This window comes from Grammomys surdaster, unplaced genomic scaffold, assembly GCF_004785775.1.
Source record: "Grammomys surdaster isolate TR1022 unplaced genomic scaffold, NIH_TR_1.0 278, whole genome shotgun sequence".
Taxonomy (NCBI): domain Eukaryota; kingdom Metazoa; phylum Chordata; class Mammalia; order Rodentia; family Muridae; genus Grammomys; species Grammomys surdaster.
Genome location: NW_021604719.1, coordinates 7,437,759 through 7,458,853, shown reverse-complemented (window position 1 = coordinate 7,458,853; position 21,095 = coordinate 7,437,759). Strand labels below are relative to the sequence as shown.

The 21,095-nt window shown below is 32.9% G+C and overlaps 1 protein-coding gene across 2 annotated transcripts in view; it reads right to left on the bottom strand.

Annotated features, from left to right (window-relative positions):
* The window catches only part of Dmxl1 (Dmx like 1), a 152,745-nt gene that overhangs the window by 36,262 nt on the left and 95,388 nt on the right, over window positions 1-21,095 (bottom strand). For both annotated transcript variants that reach the window (XM_028777140.1, XM_028777141.1), the window contains 6 exons: window positions 19,846-19,931; window positions 18,794-18,995; window positions 17,305-17,422; window positions 8,264-8,350; window positions 6,220-6,341; window positions 5,711-5,852 (listed from right to left, as the gene is read on the bottom strand). In XM_028777140.1, coding sequence (XP_028632973.1) covers window positions 5,711-5,852; window positions 6,220-6,341; window positions 8,264-8,350; window positions 17,305-17,422; window positions 18,794-18,995; window positions 19,846-19,931 — 757 coding nt within the window. The remainder of the gene's footprint in view (window positions 1-5,710; window positions 5,853-6,219; window positions 6,342-8,263; window positions 8,351-17,304; window positions 17,423-18,793; window positions 18,996-19,845; window positions 19,932-21,095) is intronic.

Genomic DNA, 21,095 nt, shown 5'->3' with positions numbered 1-21,095 from the left:
CTGGAGTCTAATTTCTTGAGTTCTTTGTATATATTGGATATTAGCCCTCTATCAGATGAAGGATTGGTAAAGATCTTTTCCCAATTTGTTGGTTGTCATTTTGTCCTATTGACAGTGTCCTTTGCCTTACAGAAACTTTGCAATTTTATGAAGTCCCATTTGTCAATTCTCGATCTTAGAGCATATGCCATTGGAGTTCTGTTCAGGAACTTTTCCCCTGTGCCCAAGTATTCGAGGCTTTTCCCCACCTTCTCTTCTATTAGTTTCAGTGTATCTGGTTTTATGTGGAGGTCCTTTATCCACTTAGACTTGAGCTTTGTACAAGGGGATAAAAGAATGGATCAATTTTCATTCTTCTACATGTTGTCTTCCAGTTGAACCAGCACCATTTGTTGAAAATGCTGTCCTTTTTCCACTGGACAGTTTTAGCTCCTTTGTCAAAGATCAAGTGACCATAGGTATGTGGGTTCATTTCTGGGTCTTCAATTCTATTCCACTGATCTTCCTGCCTGTCTCTGTACCAATACCAGGTAGTTTTTATCACTATTGCTCTGTAGTACAGCTTGAGGTCAGGGATGGTGATTCCTCCCGAAGTTCTTTTATTGTTGAGAATAGTTTTCGCTATCCTGGGTTTTTTGTTATTCCATATGAATTTGAGAATTTCCTTTTCTAACTCTGTGAAGAATTGAGTTGGGATTTTAATGGGGATTGCATTGAATCTGTAGATTGCTTTTGGCAAGATGGCCATTTTTATTATATTAATCCTGCCAATCCATGAGCATGGGAGATCTTTCCATCTTCTGAGATCTTCTTCAATTTCTTTCTTCAGAGACTTGAAGTTCTTGTCATACAGGTCTTTCACTTGCTTGGTTAGATTCACACCAAGGTATTTTATATTATTTGCAACTATTGGAACTTTTTTCTTTGGCTCTTTTCCCCCCTATTCATTTTGTTTACTCATTTTTATTTAATTATTATCATTCTTATTTTTCATATGCTTCTTTGTTTTCTAATGAGAGAGGAAAAGAAAGGGTGTGAACTTGGGTGACTGGGGAGGAAATGGGAGGAGCAAGGGGAGGGGAAATATAATTAGAATATATTGTACAAAAGAAAATCTGTTTTCTATTAAAAAGTGAAAAAAACCCCAAGGAAACAAACCTATTTTAAAATGAGGTATAGAACTAAACAGAGAATTCTCAAAAGATAAAACAAATGGCTGAGAAGCATTTTTAAAAAATGTTCAACATCCTTAGTCATCAGGGAAATGCAAATTAGAACTACTTGAGATTTCATCTTACTCCATAACTAAGACTTAAAAAACACATGACAGCACATTTTGGAAGGATCTGAGGAAAGGGGAACACTTATTTACTATTGGTGGGAATGCAAACTGGTACAGAAATCTAATCAGTGTGGACGTTCCTGAGGGAAGCTGGAAATATCTACCTCAAAACTCAGTGGTATACCACTCTTGGGCATATAAATCCTACTACAGAGATATCTGCTTATCCATAACCATTTGTATTTATAACAACCACAAATTAGAAACAGGTCAGATATTTATAAACCAATAAATGCATACTGAATATGTGGCATATTTATAGAATTGAAATATTATTCGGCTGTTTAAAAAATCATATTATAAAACTTGCAAGTAAATGGAACTAGAAAAAAAATAATCCTGAGTAATATAACCCAGATCTCAAAAGACAAACATTGTAGATAAGGAGGTTAGCTTTAAGGTTTTAGATACATGTGCTTCAACTAGAATAACCACAAAGGTTAGACCTTCCAAGGAAAAGAAAATAGAATATAGTGTAAAACAAGCAGTAAAGGAGAAATTATCAATAGAGGAGGGACAGAAGGGTAAAGGAGGGAATACGTGGAAGGACTACTAACACCAGAGGCAAAGTCATATGGAAACCTACTACTACAGAATCTACATACATTCCTAAAATATATACATATATGAAAGGAATTCTAATGGAGTCACTATATAATGGGGGAGACAATGTCCCAGTTAGACATTTTATGCCATCAAGTAAACTCCCCAGTGGCAGAAATGGTTTATATTTTGTTGAGGTATTGGCCAAGTGTAATCCATAGACTTCCTTAATATCACAGGCAATTGTCAAGTCTATTGATTACCTTCTACAATCTGATAGTAAGTTTCTATTGTTGAACAAAACACTTAACTTGTGTCAATGAACTGGGAAAATCTGAATTGGTAACCAACTAGAAGCTTGACTCCTACTGACTATATGTAAGGTACTCTGTATGCTACTAGAAGAGATAAATCATCAACCTCTTCCATTTATGAACCATGTGAACTACAACAATATTAAAGACATGACCTATCACTTTTTGGTTGAATTTAAAATCCTGAGACTTAGATAGGTCATGTGTCTAGAGAAAAACTTACTACTATTATTCTGCTGAAAGAACATAGTAATAACATGACTGCTAATGTCATATCACTACACCCATAAGTCAGTGCCTTGTTCAACTCTCAACAGAGAAGTTTCTGACACTTTTTCTTGCTATGGATGGGAATTAACACAAAGACCCACAACTGTACAATGTGTAGAGACTGAGACACTTTGGAATACATAGTCCTGAATGGGATGTCTTTATCAAACCTTTCCCCATTCAAAGGTCAAAAATTTATATGAAACAGGAGGGAGAAAGCCTTTAAGAACCATAAGGAGTAAAAAATTCTAAGAAAACAGTGTTTTCTAGACACAAAAGGGATGATACACATATGAACTCACAGAGTCTCTGACAGTATGCGTAAGACCTGGACAAGTTCAAACTAGACAAAATTCCATCATGGAGAATGGGAAGCTGACACAAAGTCCTACCCTTAGCTAAGAAGCTATTTGCAATTCCTATCTGCTGGCAAAGGGAAAATTATTTTTTCCCATTGGAGTATCATTGGCTCTATAAACCATACTCCAGGATAAGCCCCATGCTCATTTGTAGTTGGCCAACATAAAACAGACTCCATGTATTTTATATGCTTTTTGTTTTGTTATTTTTTGTCTTACATATTTTGATTTCCTATCTTTTTTTAAGAGAGATATATGAGGAAGCCAGAGCCAGCCAGCTAGCCATCCAGCCAGCCAGAGACAAAGAAAGAAATTGGGTAGGTAGGGAAATAAGAATGATCTAGGAGGAGCACAAAGAATATGATCAAGATACACTGAATGCAAAAAAAAAAAAAAAAAAAAAAAGGCAGTCCTAACATTTGCAGGAAGAATATTCAACAGTACAAAGAATGCCAAAGTCAGATTTCTAAATTATAATGCTTTGGTGTATAAACAAATATTTTTGAATACTGACATTATGTCCAGCAACATTCTATGTAAAGCACATCCATTGACAAGACAGGCAAACCTCCAATAGCTTCTGTTTCAGAAGGTTTAGAAAAGGGGAAACTAAACTGTGAATTGATAATTTCAATAACTGTTACATGTTATAAAGATAATATGCTGAATAATAAGATTAGAGGTACAGTGGATGGGGCAGAAGTCTTCTCTAAGAACTCCGAGAAAATCTCTTCGAGATCTGAAGTTGGGATATGAATGCTAATATAGAAGTAAGAGATTTTTAAAAGAATGGAAGGCCACGTCTTTACAACAATGGATGAGTCTGAGGGACAGGAAGCCAGTATCAACAAAGCAGAGAGGGCAAAGTGTAGGCTAGAGAGCTAGGACTAGAGGCAGGCAGAGGTTTCAGAGGACAGGTTAAAAGTTATAATGGGATATGTAGAATTTTCAAGGAGTGATATTCAAATGATATTTTAGAAACATCTGCTGCTGTATAAAAGAGGGAGCAAGAGGTTGCAGCAAGCAAGTAGTTACAAGAGAAATTGTACTGTTTTACCCAAGGCTCATGTTGGGAAAAAAAAAATCAGCTGACTGGTAAAGGAAACATACATAATTTATGTATATTTACTTAAAGTCTCTCTTTGAAATAGAATGTAACTAAAGCTCACAAATTTTAAGATTTTAATTTTTATACCAACCAAATTATTTTATTTTAAAATTATTGATTTCTAGGGTTAAAGAGAAGGCTCAGTGGTTAAGAGCACTGGCTGCTCTTCTAAAAGACCTGGGTTCAATTCTCAGCACCCACATGGTAGCTCACATTTGTCTTTAACTCCAGTTCCAGAGGATCTGAGACCTTTACACCAATGCACATTCAGTGAAATATAAAAAACAACCCCCCCCACACACACACAAACTAATTTCTATTTACAGATTCAATTTGATTCTTAGAAAACAGACACTTTAAAACATTGAACTTAACCTATGAAATAAGCTTTAGCTGATTAATGAGTCAAGAGGAATATATAATAGCTACAATAACTGAAAAAAACACAATCAGGCTATATTAGCTATAAGGGAAAGGATTACAAAAGACTACAATTTTATAATCACAAAATTACAAAACATGAAAAAGGGTTAGTAATGATGACCGAGTCTTCACTTGAACATTTACCTATATCAATTACTTAAAAAAAAATCAGCTGACTGGTAAAGGAAACAGCATGTTCTACAGGACTTAGGACATTAAAAACAAAACAAAACAAAACAAAACAAATAGAACAAAGCAAAAAAACAATAGTCCCTAACACCTAGAAATTAATTTAATTAAAGGAATCAAAAGTTTCTTTGCTTTTAGGCATCAATTTTTATAGCCTAATTAATTAATAAAAGAAAATCTTAAAGAGAAATAAATATAGATAACTACTTAGGCAATCAGTGCTCAAATACATGCTGTACCACTACCAACATATTTTGTTCTATTTTGAAAAACTGCATTTTTTTCCTAGAAGGAACAATATGTCTCAGCATTACAAAATGTCATACCTAAAATAGACAGTGTTTAATTGATACTAAAGGTTAGCATCTAGTACAGCTTTTTTAGAAAGCTGGATAAATACCTTGGACTTTGTGAGCATAGCATGTCTGTTGAGACAGTAAGTTCTATTACTATAGTATGAAAGCAGGACCCACATCAATATATATAAAAAAATTGACCACAGCAGAGTTACTATAAAACTTTACCAACAGATATAAAAATTCATACAATTTTCATGTGTTGCAAAACATTGAGATTTGTTTTTCCACACAGGGAATAACTTAGAGCTGGGACTAGAATTCAAGAATAGAACTCTTGACTGACATACATGAGGATCTGGGTTTAAGTTCAACATTGGAAAAAGAAAAACAATATAAAACAAAACAACTTAAACCTCACTCTTATTATAGTAGCTTCATAGTACATGGTTTACATATGGCCAATAACTTGATTTGGACTAGTAAGTTTCAAATAATCATTAACTAAAATGTAGTTCTTTCATTTTTAAACAAAGTGTATTTTATTTATTTTATTTATTTTTGAGAGAGTCTTTTTCTCTAGCTCTGGCTGTCCAAGAACTGCTGTGTATGCTAGGCTGGCTTCAGAGAGATGTGTCTGCCTCTGTCTCCAAAATGCTTAAATTAGAAGGTGTATGCTACCAGGCTGGGCCAAAATATATTTACAATTTTTCTGTATTCCTTTCAAGTGAAAACATTATACTTCATTATAAAATTGTACAATTCTAGCATATAAGACTTAAATAAAACCTTTAAAATCATCCTTTATGCATTAACATAAAGGGGAAAGGGTAAACATAAACCTACGTATCTTGAAGCTTACATACCACTGATGCTCCTCTGCCTGTCTGTGTACTTCCAAGCCATGGCATGTTGATTGGAGTGCCAGGGTTGCTGTGTGTATATGGAGTTGAACCCTGGACAGCTGATAAGTCATCACGAGCATGTATAACCAAGAAGTCTTCTGATCTACAAAGGAATATCAACTAGAATGAAAAAAAACCATCAGTTTTTTTTAAATATATTAAAGTTTAAACACTTTGTACTTCCTTTTAAAGTTAGTTTCCTTTGGCATCAACTAATAACTTTCGTATCTGAAAATTTTCCATTTTTATTACTCTTCCTCAACTTTAATTTCCCCTGTAAGAACCTACTGTCACCGCTTACCCACTTCTTAGCAAAGCAGCACCTACTCAGCCTACAACTTCGCGTGCTACGTTTGAGACCTTACGTGCTGCATCAAGAGGGTACTTATTCCTGTCTCTTAAAGAATCTTTTCAAAGTTACAGTTCAAAGGATATAGTCACTTATATTAAAAAACAAAGCATCAGAATACCCTTTGGTTTCTGTTTCTGTATCATCATCTACCCAAGTATAGATCTGTGTGGCCAGAATTCCAGAAACATCCAGTTCTTGTACATCATGGCTGGAGGCAATTGCTATGCAATTTCTATTTGCCTGAAAAATAAATCATGTTAATTTTACATTAAGAAGGTATATGGGCTATGTCTGAAGAAAGTTTCTAAAAACATGAACAAAAGTATTCTTACCAATTAATATTTTAAATTAACTTTAATAATTAAATTTTTAGTAAAATAATCCTAAGCCTAAACTGACTAGATATGATTATGTTTTAGGAATTCTAGTAAATCTAAAAAAAAGCTAAGTAGAAATGGAAGTTGTTGTACCACTTCAATTCCTCTCTCTCCTCTGCTCTTCTCTCACCTTCTAGATGACTTTGTTCGTAATGTCTGTACAACTAAAAATGCATACATGTGCAATGCAGTAGCTCACACTTGTGGCAGCTGCATGAGAAAACAGCTGGGGGTCTCTGAATTCAGTGACCTTCTCCAGTAATACAACCCACTGAAAGTCAAGCTACTATCTGCCCTGCTTATGTTACTCTGCAGGATCTACCAGGAAACAAGTCACTGGTAGCCCAAGGAATTAGTGTGAAAAGATTCATCTTGTAGTGGCTGTTTGTGCTACTAGATACAAACTATCTGTCCCTAGTCAGAGAAAATGGATTCTTATGTTATCAAACAGTATCAAATAAACTAAAAATTAACTTGTTAGCTTGAATACAAGATAAAATCTCAGACCATTCACAGTTCTTGATACAGATAGCATCCAATGAAACAAATGGAGAAATTTCAATTTTAATGCCATTTTAAAAACATGAAATGTGGGGGCTGGAGAGATGGTTCAGAGGTTAAGAACACTAGATGCTCTTCCAGAGGTCCTGAGTTTAATTCCCAGCAACCACATAGTAGCTTACAACCATCTATAATGAGATCTGGTGCCCTCTTCTGTTGTAGGCAGAATGCTCTGTGTGTGTGTGTGTGTGTGTGTGTGTGTGTGTGTGTATAATCTTAAAAATGAAATGTAAAACGAAAGAGATTATTTTTCAGGCACAAAATCGGGAAGAATATAAAACTATAAATATTAAATGTAGAGAAGAAATTATGTAATCTTATGTATATAAATGAGCAACAGATTTTATATCTGTGGATGACTATCCATTTTTAGTTACTAATACTTTGGGGGAGGGGGGTGTTGAGACAAGGTTTCTCAGTAGTCTTGGCTGCCCTTAAACTCACTGTGTAGAGAAGATTGACTTTTTAAGGGGAAAGAAGACATTATAGGGTGAGGACAGTAACACACACACACACACACACACACACACACACACACACACACACACAGAGATATTACAACTTGAGAACTGCACTTCTGTCTGATCTAAAAGTCCATGATGAAAGACATTTATGAAAAACCATAATCCTACCGTTTTAAATTAAAAGAAAAAAAAAAAAACAGTGAGACACTAGACTATGCTGTATGGCAATTTTGGGAAATTCAAGTGGAACGTGATTCAGACAAACTTCACCTTGGACTGTTATAATTAAGAGGACCTCTTCTCCAAGAACTTACAAATATCTCTGAGGATGTTAAGCAGACAACTAAAAACTACTGAGAAAACACACAAACAATTTTTACAGAAATACGCCAAAAAAGGAGGTCTTCTAGTACTTGAGTTTAAGTCCTAGAACTATATATAATAAGCTCATATAAGGCCCTAGAAAGCCTTTTTGGATTAACTAATGTATTATCTTGTATATTTTAAAGTTATTGGTTGATATTCAAATATCTAATATTGTTTTCTGTGTAGCAATAAAATAGTTTATTATATTTCCAATAACAAAACTACATTAGTAAATTATATAGTAGTTTTACTGAAGACAAGTCTTACTAGATAATAATTTAAGGAATGGGAAGTAGATCTGGAAGTAGAGTACTATCATTGAGTGAACTGGTAAGATGTTCTCCAGTAAGGAATAGTTACAAGTCATAGAAAATATAATTGTCTATATACTTACCTTATTAACAGCAAAGGCAGTAATGATATCAGATTCTTTATGAATAATTCTTGCTTTACCACCAGGATATCCCAGATCTGCCTCTATCTAAATAGAAGAAAGTATAATATTACAATTCCTATTTTATTAATAAAACAAATGAATATATGCAAATTATCTAGTTCTTTCACAAATTATTTAAACAAAGATTCCAAATGCATCAATACCAAAGGTACTATTGCATACATTAATTATTCCAGAAAATAATTTGATATGGGAATTCTTTAAAGCTTGTTTTCATATATAAAAAGACAGTTAATAAAACATATACCTTCTTGATCTGTTTATTTCAAGAACACTAACTTTAAAGGATCAAGTCATTTTAATAATTGAAGTAAAGATTTTCCAAGTTTTTAAGTAGTGTAATTATTTAATAATATATATAAGTATTGTAAGGAACATAATAATAGTCCAGCGTTATAGACCACAAAGGTTCACTGTTGACATTTTTAGTATTTTGTTTCTCCCTTTAAACCACTTACTACAAAGTCCAAAGGCCATTCTTAGACTAACAAATGTTACTGACTTCTAATCTAAAATAATCCTCCACTTAATAAGGAGAAACTGAAGTCAAGAAAGGGATGGAAACTCACTTAAGTCAGTAATTCATTTTAGTAGTTGAATAAATTCAAGTGAATTTATATGAGGGATAAATATTTGATATTCTGTGTATCCATGTATGTATGTATAACACTTTTGAGTTAAGAAGTGAATATTGTAACATCAGCATTACCAAAATAGGTAGTTGGAAAGTTCAGGCAACTAAAAGAAACATTGCTTGATATATTACTCCCTTTTACCTTAACATCCTTACCTTTAATCTTCTAAAGTACGTTACTAAGAAATGTTTCAAATCTCATTATGAAATGCAGAAATCATTATTTTGAAATTAGCACACAAGTTCATTTTGCAGAAAGTTTAGGTGTCTGCTCACTGATTTAAAAAAATTATTTTAAAAATGGTCCCCAGAATGACTGTTTAATTGAAAAGTGCAGAGTCTTATGTAATACCAAAGCCTGCATATTCTGATTAAAACAAAATTTATAGTTCCTCGATATATAAATGCCAAATATTGTCTATCTAAAATATAAGTTGCTTACAAACATAAAATAATTTCAGTGTTTGATAAACATTCTGGGCTGAAGGTCTACTTCTATTATAAGGCAAATACTAGTTCTGACCCATTTCTGTATTTTTTAAAATAAAAACTGGAATTATCCATTTATCTGCCTGGTATCTAAAGTACCCACGAGGCTGCTCCAGTAGTTTTGGATTATCAACAAAGTACACCAAGAGACTACTGCTGGGTCTAAAGACCTGAAGGTATTAGAAGAGACATGACATTTTCACAGAATAGAGGGTCTGCTGGTAAACACAGAGTAGGAACAAGCTTGTTCAAGTGGAGAGTTTTTTCCAACTTTACCATGGAAAGAAAGCAGGCACAAATGAATTTCAAAACAGCTTTCTCAATATGGGAATACATACTTCTTATCTGAAACAATGTTTCTCAACGGCCTGATGTTAAGATAGCCTACTTGAGATTCAACTGAGGTGATATTTTAAAAATGACGGTTCTAAACACCATGTCAAATACACTATTAAATCCCATAAGGGTGAGCAAAGAAACGGAGCCTAGCATCTCAAGAGCTTCAGGTGAAATTTATTTAAGAATGACTATACAAGTAGGATTTAAGATCTAGAAATCAGGCAGGTTCTGTTTATGGAAAGGCCTTAAACACCTACAATACAGATCCAGTTGTCACAAGAATGTTTAGAGGCCATCAAATTATTCTGGAAAATCTGTTAGGACCCGAAACAAAGAATATGAGAATGGCTGTAACTAAATGGGGTAAGAAGCTGTTATGGCTGAAGAGAGAACTGGGGAAGACTGGATCAGGAGAACAAGTGGTAAGTGGTTAGAAGGAGATAAATTGTGCTAATGGGTTATATTCTTTTAGTATGACTAAAGAAAGGCTGATTATAGTTTTCAAGCCTATAAATGAACAAATGAAGGAACCATTTACACAGAAGGGAAAAGTAAAAGGGAAGCCAGAGTGGGGAGGAATGCATTAGTAACGACTTAGAGCTAGTGTTATTTGAATGGTAGCAGCACAAAGATAATACTTACTGTAAGATCAATCAAAAAACAAAATAAAAACAGAACTAAGTATTCTCAAGGAAAGATACAGGTGAAGCCAGGTTAGAAATTGACAGCAAACTAGCTAACACAAGCAACTTTTATGTTATAGAAATTAAGTGAAGCAATAATGTTAGAAAACTGTCAGGGATCAATAGTAGTAAAGGACATTGAAAAGCTGAAATGAAAGAGGATAGAAGCTGGCAACGAATTTAGAATACTTCAAAGACAAGGGCAAACTCAGTCAAATGGGCTAGTGATATGATCTAACCATATTAGGTTTTGACACCTAGTGAAGAGAGGGAATCAGAGGGACATTAAAAGGAACTGACATTTTGTTTTTTAAAACAGTTTTCTCATGATGTTTGCAATATGAAAATGGGGAAATGGCAATTTCATGAAATAAAAAGTGCTTAATAGAAATTAAATCTACAATAAACTATAACAATTGGTAAAATTTAACAGCCAACTATGTCATATGTTAGAATAAAAGGTTAACACTGCTAGTAAAAATATAAAATACCTACCATGTAAATCAGCCATCTACTCCTAGGCATTTATCCAAGAAAGAAAGTCTCTCTCTATATATATAAAGACCTTTATGCATGAATTTTAAGACAGCCTTATTTGAAATTGCTCTAAAATGTCATCAAATCATTAGGTAAAAAGATGAACAGATTATGATCTAGTCATACAATATAATAAGTATCAACAATAGGAAGTAATGAACTATCAAAACACATGACATGGAGGAATCTCAAAATAATTATGCTTAATAAAAGACATAGATTAGAAAAGCAAAAAACAAAAACAAAAAAACAAAAGAAAAACCTAAGCATAGTGGCTTATGTCTGCAATCCCCAGCACCTCAGAGGTTGAGGCAGACAGACTGCCCTGAGTGTGAGGCCACTAAGGGCTACATAATGAGCTCCTGACCAGCACAGGATTCAGAATGAGAATCTGTATTAAATAGAACAGCAAAAATAAAATAAAATAAATGACATATGACTTCACCTATATAGAATTCCTGAAAATGAAAAGTAACTTACACAATTGTGGCTACTTGGGCAAGAAAATGATAGAGATAAGAAGAGAGGAAAAAAGGATTAAAAAAGGTTGATGAGGGTTGATGTATATACCCATCATCGTGATAGTGATGATTAAACTGAGCAAGCTGCATACTTTAGATATATGCAGTTATTTAAGTTTACGAAGTGGCTTTACTTTTAAAAGACATCATATGAAGTTCCCTTATAACATTTTCATGCGTGTATTACTATACTTTGTTCTAATTCATCTCTCTCTCCTACTACCCTTTCCCCTCCTGCTTCTCTTCTGTTGGTTTCTTTCCTCTACATGCCACAGATACTCCCATTATCCTTTGTTATCTAACTAGTTCTTTAAATTGAAGTATTTCATGCTAGGCAAAAATAGAGAGACTCTTGAGATTTTCCAGAAACTAACAAAACTTAGAAGACACGAGAAGCTCATGAAATAGTCAAGGCCCAAGAAACTTAAGAGTTACAAGAGAATTCACAAGATCCTCTTCAAAGTTTTAAGAGCAGTAAAGAATTCCTAGGCCAAAGAAGGCTGTCTGTGAGGATAGTAAATTGGGCATGGAGCTCCAGAGATAAATCCTTTATGAGTATCAGTCATTTGAGGTACACTCTTCAGTGATGTAGCTGCTTTTGAGTCAGATATGCTCATGCAAATAACCTCAATAAACTTCTAATTTTGCCAATGCATACTTGAGTGGACCTATTTCTCTGCTTTCTGAGGTGAAATCAAGGTTTATTCAGTCACATAAATACCATCTTTGTCCTCTTCTCATTTAAGATGTTTGCCTCTTGTCTCATAATTCCCCTTCTTTCATGACCCCCCCCCCCCACAACATACATACAGAGAGGGAGAGGGAGATAGGGAGGATGAGAGGGAGGGAGAGGGGGAGAGGGAGAAGAAAAGGGGGAGGGGTGTTTACATAAAGAAACATGATACTTGTCTTGAGTGTGGCATACTTTACTTAAAATAATGATTTCTAGGTCCATCCATTTTCCTGCAAGTGTCAAAATTTCATTTTCCTTTATGGATGAATACTATTTCATTATGTACATGTACTACATTATTTACAGACAGAAACTTAGGCTGGCTCCATTTCCTACCTATTGTGGATAGTATGGAAATGAACAAGGATGTGTTAGTATCTCTGTGGTGTGTTGACTTAGGAGTCCTTGGGGAGTACCCAGAAGAGGAATGTATGGGTAGGTGAATTCTATTTTTAGTTTTCCAGGGAGCCTCTATATTATTTCCATAGTAGGTGTGCCAGTTTATACTCCCATTAGCCATGTGTAGGGCTCCTATCTGCCCACACTATTGCCAGCATTTGTTATATAAAGAATATAAACAATAGCTTTATATTGTTATGCTTTATATTCTTAATGGCCATTCTGAGTGTGGTCAGATGGAATCTCAAAGCAGCTTTAATTTGTATTCTCCTGTCAGTTAGGACATAAAACACTTTTTCAAATATTTTTGGCCATTTTCCTATTTTCCATAAAGATGTTTTCTAAAATGTATAGGAGAATCTGGCTTGAAAATACTGGCTGAAATAGCAGTGAGGGCAATCATACAATGATTGTGTTTTTAGGTAGTATAGACAAGACTTTAGGAATATATCAAGAAAACAAATATTTTATCTAAAGTATCAAAATAAAAATATTTAAAAAATAATTCCCAATGATAGAGACATTATTTAATATCATTATCTAAGCAAGAAAAATTTGAATCATAATCTTTCAAAATAAAAATGATTAGAAAATTCAAAATATGCAAACATTTATTTATTTTACCAATTTTAGATATAATAAACACCTGATATCAAATTAGTCTTTTAGCAGTTGCTTCCTCAATTCTTTTGGGAAACAGTAAGAATCAGTGTCCTGAAAAAAAATTCTTTTGAGAAAAATTTCCCCCTGAAATTACTGATATGAGGTTTTCTTTCAATTTCTAAGTCTATATATAGTAGGATGGATGAATAAGAATCAACCTAAGAGTCATACCTGAATGTTGTGGCCACAGAAAAAATCTAGGAGTTATTTATGACTGTACCAATTCTTATCTGCTCTGTTTTAATTTCAAGAACTTAAGTACTTAAAATGCAAAAGGCATTTGTGTTATATGCCATTTTTCAGAGTGAAATAAATACTACACACTAGTAATTGCTGTATTTTTCAAGTAAGAGAGAAGTGTGACTTTCAAAGGAGATACCTGCAAACATAGAACACTGAATGCTACTGAACTTTATACCTCTTGATGTAATTACAGTTCCTAACAACTTCAGAGGTATTTATTCAGAAAAATCTGTAGCCAACACAGGGAACATTCAACTCTCTTTAAAACTGCATTCTTTTAATTAACAAAAGAGGGCCAATTTTTATGTTTGCAACATTTAAGTTGATAAGATTAAACAGTAAGTTGAGGGGATGAATCTCATTCCACTGGAAACCAAGTCCAGTTGAAAATCAAAATGCAAATCTCTTGTTTTGGTTAAGAATGCAATTTTTAATTTCAGTTGAATGACATTAATGTACCTTATTGATGTTTGGCTCCTCCATCATAGAATTTTTGATGGTTTCACTGCTGTCCTCTAATGACTTCATTAAGAAAGAATAATCACATGTCAAAGAGTAAAGATGAGATGTAACATGTACAACATTGAGGTATTTTTTTAAACTTATACTTGTAACCAAATTACTAAAAAAGAATATGGAAATGATATCTTCTTAAATTTCATATATTAAAAAGAAATATATGCTGGAGAATGTATGGTTAAAGAGTAAGAAATCTTGAAGGCTCAAAATTCCTTATTTAGCACTATAAATTTTATTGCACTGCCCTTTTTTTCTCATTTGCTTTATAATGTTGACATTAAAACATTTTATCTAAGGTACATTATATGTGTAAATTCAGAGCTTCTGGTGTCAACTAAAAATTGAAGTCAATCTATTGTCTTAAAGACTACTGTCTTACTTCTATGACATATAATTCCTCCAGAAAATATCCTTAATAGAAAATTCCAATTTCTACCTTTCAAATTCTCCTATGCATGTTGCCAGGAATAGTCGGTAACTTGCTTGAAGGCATACAGCCTCACTCAAAGGTGACATTAGTATTGGTTAAAGAAAAAGCACATCAGGACTTTTAAGTTCTCAGAAAATAAAATACAACTGATAAAGAATAGAGATGTTAACTGTTAAATCCAACTTTTGTTGGGAATAGTTTTAATAGCCTACCTCAAACCATGTGTAATTAATTTCCAAATAAATACAACCACTTTGGAGAAATTTTAGTTAAAAACTAAAATAATGTCCATTAAACTACATTATACAGGAAAAGGAAAGCTCTGAGATACATAAGAATTTTAAGATATGAAAAAGAAATGAGATCAGAAAAAGAAATGGTAAAACTTCATTTTAAATTACATAAAGGAATAAAAAAACAGCATCATCAAATACAGAACATGCATTTATCTGTTTTCTGAGTAACTAAATTCACAATGGCTTTAATGATCACTTTAATATAAATAATACACAACAGGCAATTTTATGAATACCCAAAACAGGCAACTTAATTGCTAGCAAGAGTAAATAATTTTCTATCAACTCTATAAATTTAAGACTTTATTTAACTCTATCCAACCTATGTTTTTTTGTTTTTTCATATTCCTTTATTAAAGTCTCTTTAGGAATATCACAGTCAGCAATAAAACTACAAGGGAATAACAAATTCTTACTACTAAGTCCAGAATGGGAAGTGAGTAGGAATTCTACATTCCATAAAATCCAAGGTCTTTTTCTTTCATAAAGGGAGGATCTTTCAAGACCTCAATTTCTCCTTAGCCCAGACTTGAATAAAAATTCGTGTGTATAGCAGAGAATGAGAAAATGGGAACAACCTGGGTCAGGGTCCTTGACCTGTTTATCTTTCCTTCCTATCTTCCACCCCTTCTCCACCCTAGAAAAGGTCTAGCTAGCCTGTTTCACAGCTACATTTACACTTGTGCTAGTTTTTGTACCATGGTTTCCTATAAATTATAAAATAGCTAACGTGGTATAGGAAGAACATTAGCCATCCCTGCCTCCATTTAGCCAACTGTAAATAAATTCATTTTCCTTTACAAAACAAACACAACAAATTTCTCAAAACTTTCAACGATTGTGCTAGTGTTTAAGTTATTTATTATAAAAACATTGCAAAGAACTTACAGTTGCCTTGTAGATTAAAAAATTCAGAAAAATAATTAGCTTACTGATGTTATAGAAGCTGTTATTTAATACTTGTATTCATGCTTTTGATTAAAAAACTGTAATAAAAGCAGTTTTCAGTTTTTCAGAAGGTATCATGAAGCTTCAAACAAAGCTATGATTAAAACTCTGTTTCAAAATCCTCCCCCGATACAGAATACAGCAATGACTACTTAGTTGTGGGCTCAATACAACAGGAAAACGCATAACATTTGTCACAAATTTAAAAATGTCAATATTATATTAGACAAACATTAAACCAAATGTTAACTCCATACCCATAATATAAAATAGATAAAAATGTGCAAGTTTACTCATTAACTGTTATTCTTATACAATATGGCAGAGTTGTACCACTGTTTCTCTATGCTGAGTCACCAAGATAATCCAATGTGCATATGCATGTTAAAAGGTATACTATGGAAAAAGTAACAAGCTGAGTGAGCATTGAAGACCTAGGACAATGTAGCAGTATCCTTATAGACTACATAAGAAAGCCATAAATTATTATTCATTTTAGAAAAATACATTTTTAAAAAGTACACCTCTCTACATAACAGTTTAATCAGTCATATAGTTCTGTCTAGCATATTCACTGTTAACTGTATTTTACCATTCTTGAACTGTTGTAGTAATAATTCACATACTAATATATAACAATATTTTCATAGTTATATTAATAAGTAAACAGCATTCACACCTGCCTAGATTTTAATATGCTAACAAAGTGTTCACTTTTAAATTCGAAATGAACAAAAGTGCTATATATTCTTTTTTTGTAGTATGGTCACAGCAAATAGTAACAACATACCCATCCATTGTTTTTTATTACAATTTGTTACTATGGGAGAGGTACACGATGTAATTACATTATAATTTCAAAAAAAAATCAAACAACTCAGTACTTGAAATGCAGTCATATATGAAAATTTTCTTTTTGCAATGTTTGATGATATCTTGTTTTTTTGCTTCTCTAATGTAAAATCCTTCTATTTTCTTATTTTTCTAACCATATGGCTTTGGTCTTTCCTCCCACTTCAAAACCAGTACAAAATTTATTTTCAGATTAATTACTTGTTACTCAGAACATGGCCTAGAGACCATCTGTCATTTATACTTTGTTAATGACTCCAGAGGAATATCTGGCTAATTATAACTATGTCTACTGTTTAGGTTCACCTAATGATTTGTAAAATTTCTCTTATTGATATATAATTCACAGAAAGAGAAAATATGCATATTCAAAATGTTTCCAGTAGGAAAATAAGTTTCAACTAATTCTAAAATAGAATTCTCTTAACTATCATAGGAAAATCAGAGGAAATGTCTCTTAAGTAACTGGTCATATAATATAAAACATGATATGCAAGAATCAAACTCTCATCTCAGTATCTACTTCAGAGAAAAAAGCTCCAAGAATATGATGTAAAAATATTGTTCTTATAAACATTAATTAAAGTTTATGGATTTTCAAAAAAGATTGGCAAACTTCAATTATTTTATTGATTACAGAATACTATGAAGCTTTAGTAATAAAATAGTAAAGAGTTTTAACATATACAAACCTCATTTAGACATCGTTTCTTTGTGAAAATATTTCTGATAAAAGTTTCTTGAATTTCTTCCTGTTTCACCAAGTACTGCCAAAGCCTCTTCACTGATAGTGCAAGATGATTTTTGGATCTATAGGTACAGTACATTAATTATTTACCTCAAAGATTTCTGAATAACAATTCCTTAGAAGTATACCAGTGTTTATCAGAATTGGCTAGGATCACACCCCATGACCTAGGAAAGCAGCCAAAGAACTTTTTCATAAAGGATCATGTAACTGATATTATAGGACTAGTGGACAATATAGTTCCTATTAGTTTGTCACTGTAGTGGGAAAGCAGACAAGTTGACGATCACTAATCTGAACTTTTTTTGTTTTGGGTTTGGTTTGTGCTTTTTGAGAGTTTCTCAAAACTATGGTAGGACTGGAACTCACTATATAGACCAGGTTCAAACTCACAAAGATCCACCTGCTTTTGTCCCTGCCTCCTTAGTGCATGCACTACCATGTTTGGCTAAAATTTAATACTTTTTAAGTGATGATATGACATCCAAAAAGTTTTAGGCTTTAAAGCATTCTAGATTCTGCACTAGAGATACTTATTTTAAGCATTTACTGACATTATAAAGCATTACTTTATGTCTTATCCTAATATGAAAATATTTATAGCTATGAGCTAATAAAATTTTACTGACAAAATCAGGAATAGGACTGAATTTGGCTAGAGGGGTTGGTCATAATTTCTTGAACCTTTAATTAAAGACAAGAAATTTTTAAAAAGTTGTGTTTCATAGAAGACAACTAGAAGCAGGGCATTTTATTGCTTTTTTGTTGTTGTTGTCTTGTTTTTAATGTGTTTTCTATGAACGCAGTAAGTCTATAACCTTCATGTTCCTGGCCAAAAGTGCTTCTTCAAGAATGAAAATGACGACACTGAAGAACTAAATACACTGTTAAGTAAACATTAATTCAGGGAAACACTTTCTAGATAAAGCAAATATTGCATAAACGTACCTATAGGTCAATCGTTTTCTTTTCGTGGATAGTAAAACAGTTGTTGAGTAGTTATTATTCTGTTGCAGAGTAGGAGTTCAATAAAAGTACACTCCTCAAGCTGTATCTAGCTAGTCTGTCCCATATTTCCAAAAACTCAAGTTTACTGGCTCATAGCCAAGCCTCCTTTGTTATATATTTTGTGTGGTTGCTTTCACTCTGCAATGCCAGAGTTACCTAGTCACAACAAGGAATCCTAAAAAGCCTAGAATACTTACTATCAGGACCTTCAACAAATATGTATGATAACCTTTGAGACTCACAAGTATTATACCAAAGACACAGATATGTTCCTAGAACAAAATGTTAAGCATGGACTATAAGTATTTTTTTTTCTTTAAACACTACTCAAAGACAGCCTGATTCTCCAAAAGTACTATTTTTTCTTTTTTGCAAAACAATAACAATAACAGCAACAGCAAAACAATAACCATGGCAAAACCTACTTGAAAGGAGTGTTTGTAGGTTCTAGTAAAGCTTTGTGACGGAGTATTGCAGGGCCTGCAGACACATTCTCTTCAGAAGTGTGACTTGAGATATAGTTTTGAGGTGGTCCACCATGGATTTCAAGTCGCCGGAGAAGAACTTGTTCCCAGCACTGAAGAGTTTTTAGAACTGCATGACAAAGAGGTGAACTAACTGGTAGTTCTAAAAAAAAAAAAAAAAAAAATTAATATATGGCTTTATTCTACAGTAAAATGCTTCTGAGAAAGCAGGGGATATTAATAAAATTTAGTAGAATATGTGGGCACAGAATCTGGTATTTTGAAGATAAAATATCATAAATCTATATGGCTATTTTAACATTTCTACTTAGAAATTTAATTTCACATGAAAATGTTTTTGAAGATTACGAAAATGTTTATGGAAGAAAAATTAAGTGCTTTAATCTTTGAAACAAGCCAGAGTATCATTTAGCATTTTTGTTTAAAAATGAAAATAATAAGCAAAGTTTCTGATCCTTACCATGAAATGAAGTACCAATTTAACTATTTTTGTTTATCTACCCTCATCTAGTAACGGTCTTGATTTAAAATTCTGAAAATTACCTACTGATTTATTACAATAGAATAAGTATAAATTTTTCTTCCTTTGTTATTCCAACACAGTCACAAAATTTTTATCATTAATCTGATATTTTAGTGTTTAGTGTATGAAAAACCACAGTTTACAGCTGAAGCATTTTTTTATAAGACCACATTCCTTTATCTTCTGTACAACCATCTCCTAATGTGGAACTCATCACTATTTTTGAAGGTTTATAGGTTTAATATTAAGTCCCAGGCAGAGATATACTCTCAATATAATAATACCAGGTTCAGAGCCTTTGATTTTTTTCAAACATTTCCCTCCTCAGCGATATGATAAGAACATTTAAAAATAGTTTATACCCAAAAGAAATGCATCCTTTACCACAGGAACTCATTAAAGTTTTTATTTATTTAGATACTCATAAAGAATAACAACTGGCATCGAGTTATATTAAGGTGTTCATTACCTGCAAGATCATGACCTGCAAAGGGATAGAAAGTCTTCAAATTGTTGAGCACCAACTGGACCATGGCCAATCTCATCAAAGACCAACTAAAAATAAAAAATTTCTCCATTAAAGATTTACATGAGATCTAGAACTGATGCTATCCTTTAACATAACAATTTCCTAATAGGAATTAAAGACATACATCTACAACACCTAAGTCATAATACATATAACTAATAATTCATATCAGCATTATCTAAAACAGTGAAAATAACCTAAATGCCTGCCAGGAGAGTAGTAGCTCAATAGTGAAAGTTTTCAAGGATGGAATTTTAAGGTAACTATAAAAATGAAGCTTTAATATTGATAAAACTACAGTGTGCAATAGTAATTGGACAGCAAGCTTCAGGGCATCATATATGATTGTGTTGTCTTCTATGTAATAAAGCAGGGGAAATACAGAGGTACTTAGTTCTGTGATGAGAAGGACATAGAAACTAGTAAAAATGGCTATCTTTACAAGTGCCAAAGAAAACTGAGCAGAAACAAGAAATATGAGGCGCTTAGCTTTATATTTTTATATAGTTCAACTTAAAATTATTCCTCCATCTTTAATTTTGAATAGATCATGTTTATGACTTATGTACTGGCCTTAAATTATCAACTATGCAAAATGCACACACTGTCAAGTTTCGCAGTTTAGCATTCTCAACAACAGTGTGCTCACACTGTTTTGGAATCAGCACCAGCATCATTCTCTACAACACTTCATGGAACATGACTGCTTAAAAAAAAACACTTCTCCATCTCTATGAATTTGACTATTGAATGCATTTTGTAACATACATAACACATTTTGCTTATTCAGTCACTCTATCAGACACTTGAATTGCTTCAATCCACTGGCCTTTAAGCTGCTGTCAACTAGATGTACCATCACACATTTGACCTCTTTCAATTCTTTTGGTATATACCCAAAGTAGAATTACCATTTTATACAGTAGTATAAGTTTTAAAGAAACTACATTACCATTTTTCAAAGTGTCTGTACCATTTTAGAGTCTGACCAAAAGAACACAAAAGCTCTAATTTCTCTCCATTTTGGCCAATACTGTCATTTAGTTATTTCTGTTGTAGCATCCTTAATGGGTATAAGATATCATCCTTCCCACTCTGGTTTTCATTAACCTTTCCCCTAATAACCAGAGTATCTTTCCAGTGTTTATCAGTCATTTGCATGTCTTCTTTAGAGAAATACCTATCTAGTC